The sequence below is a fragment of the Stegastes partitus genome, unplaced genomic scaffold, assembly GCF_000690725.1.
Source record: "Stegastes partitus isolate 25-593 unplaced genomic scaffold, Stegastes_partitus-1.0.2 Scaffold2459, whole genome shotgun sequence".
NCBI classification, from domain to species: Eukaryota; Metazoa; Chordata; class Actinopteri; family Pomacentridae; genus Stegastes; species Stegastes partitus.
This window is the reverse complement of record NW_007580190.1, coordinates 41,140-43,027: the sequence shown is the minus strand read 5'-3', so window position 1 is coordinate 43,027 and position 1,888 is coordinate 41,140. Positions and strand designations below refer to the sequence as shown.

General features: G+C 48.7%; 1 protein-coding gene across 1 annotated transcript in view; it reads right to left on the bottom strand.

Annotated features, from left to right (window-relative positions):
• The window catches only part of lama1 (laminin, alpha 1), a 34,539-nt gene that overhangs the window by 23,857 nt on the left and 8,794 nt on the right, over positions 1-1,888 (bottom strand). Inside the window, exons 8-12 of the mRNA XM_008305283.1 lie at positions 1,794-1,886; positions 1,538-1,695; positions 1,260-1,400; positions 1,014-1,172; positions 538-639 (exon numbers count right to left, since the gene is read on the bottom strand). Of these exons, the coding sequence (XP_008303505.1) occupies positions 538-639; positions 1,014-1,172; positions 1,260-1,400; positions 1,538-1,695; positions 1,794-1,886 (653 nt within the window). The remainder of the gene's footprint in view (positions 1-537; positions 640-1,013; positions 1,173-1,259; positions 1,401-1,537; positions 1,696-1,793; positions 1,887-1,888) is intronic.

Sequence of the window (1,888 nt, the reverse complement as noted above, 5' to 3'; positions counted from 1 at the left end):
GATGGATTCTCCTTCAGTCTCTCTGAGGAAACTCTGGCTGCAGTTCACCTGAAACTCTCTGGATGTTTCCTGTTGGTCTCTGCTGAGTCGGTGGTGGAGGATCAGAACCAGGAGGAAGGTTCTGGTTCTACAGGATCAAGTTGTTTTGTTTTTTTCCAGAAATGTACAGTGAAGTGATTCAGATGAAAGATAAATTATTTTACACTTAGATGTGGTTAATATTTCAGACAGAATGAGAAGTCACACGTGACACATCAGATCAAGAACCACATGAAAGTTCAGATCTAATGACTGTTTACAGGTGTCGCTGTGGAGATGTTTTCGTTGTGGGGGTTTAGAGGGCTGAAACGACAACGTCTGATTTTGTCAAACACTTGCTTCCTCACCTTCTTGTGAATGGAAGGACTAAGACGAGAGGAGAACAGGTCAAGAATGAAGAAGTGAGAAGAGGCGGTCGACTGTGGAGGTGCAGAAGTTATCTGCAAACAATCCCACAATGCAACAGACACGACGATCTAAACACGGGCTGGTTCTCACCTCAATGACGATGTCACAGTGGGCGGGAAGAGAGCGGTCTTCATTGTCCAATGGGGCGTCATAACCCACAGAGTAGTTCAGGAAACCTCCATAGGACACCAGCTAGACAGACGGACAGACAGACAGACAGACAGACAGACAGACAGACTTCGTTAGTTTAAAAAAAATAAAGTCAAACTGTCACAAACTAGCAGCTGATTTGGCTGAATTTAACTCAGACAGAAAGCACAGGAACACAAATGACCCTGAGGCACCGCTGAAATACTTCAGGTATTGGTACCACCAATCAGACCTTCTAGGTATAGAAGGAGGTGTCGCTCTTTGGCAATGACTGCTGTGCAAAAATGGAAAATCAAAAGATGAAGGTCAATCAGGACAAGGGGACATCAGTCGTACGCTCTTATCTCTTATTCAGATGGAATTGGATCGAGACAGACAGGTTGCCTATTGGGCCATATGTTGAAATGGTAGCTGACCTTGTTTCCAAGAAAACTTTCAGGCGCCGCCCACTGGAGCACCTGTTGGTGGGAGGAGCCAGAGGAGGTGTTGCTGGGAACGATGAGGTCGTTGTCGTGGAGGACGTGGTGGTTGTGGAGGGAGTGAAAGGGGTGGAGCCGAGCGTTTGTATGAAATACCTGAACAACAAAATATGCAATCAGTCCTCATGTTTTCAGAAGTCCCACGATGTACTGCAGTGTTACCTGAGCACAGGTGTGTGTTACCTGAGCTGTGGACCAGGCGGAGCTCTCGCAGACATCAGACACACCAAAACAGAAACAGTCGGTGCAGCCGAGAGGGTTGTTGTCCTGCAGGTTGTAGAAACCTGGCTTGCACAGATCGCAGTGAGCTCCCATCACGTTCACCTGACGAGGAAAGAACAGGTGAGACGTCAGAGAACAGGTGAGATCTCACCAGAGCGCTTCAGCTGTGACATTAAATGAGTTAAAGAGTGGAGCAGGTGAACGAGTGACCCCACCCCCTCGATGATGTCAGCGGTTACCTTGCAGGTGCAGGTGCTGCAGGGGTCGCTGTTGGTGCTGCCCGACAGGTTGCACTCACAGTGAACACACCGGGGAAAGTCTCTGTATCCAAACGCACAGCGGTCACACCGGCGACCCGCAAAGCCTTCCTGACACACACACTGACCGGCAGACACGCCTGAACACACACAGACACACACTCAGTCAGAGCTGCACAACATGTTTACTGCTGCCGGAAAGACTGTAAACAACAACAACAACAACAACAACAATAACCTGGCTGTGTGTCATCTCTGCTGCAGACTGAAGACTTTGATCCTCTCAGGTCACAGAGACACTCGACACAAGGAGAGTCCGAGTACGGAGAAACC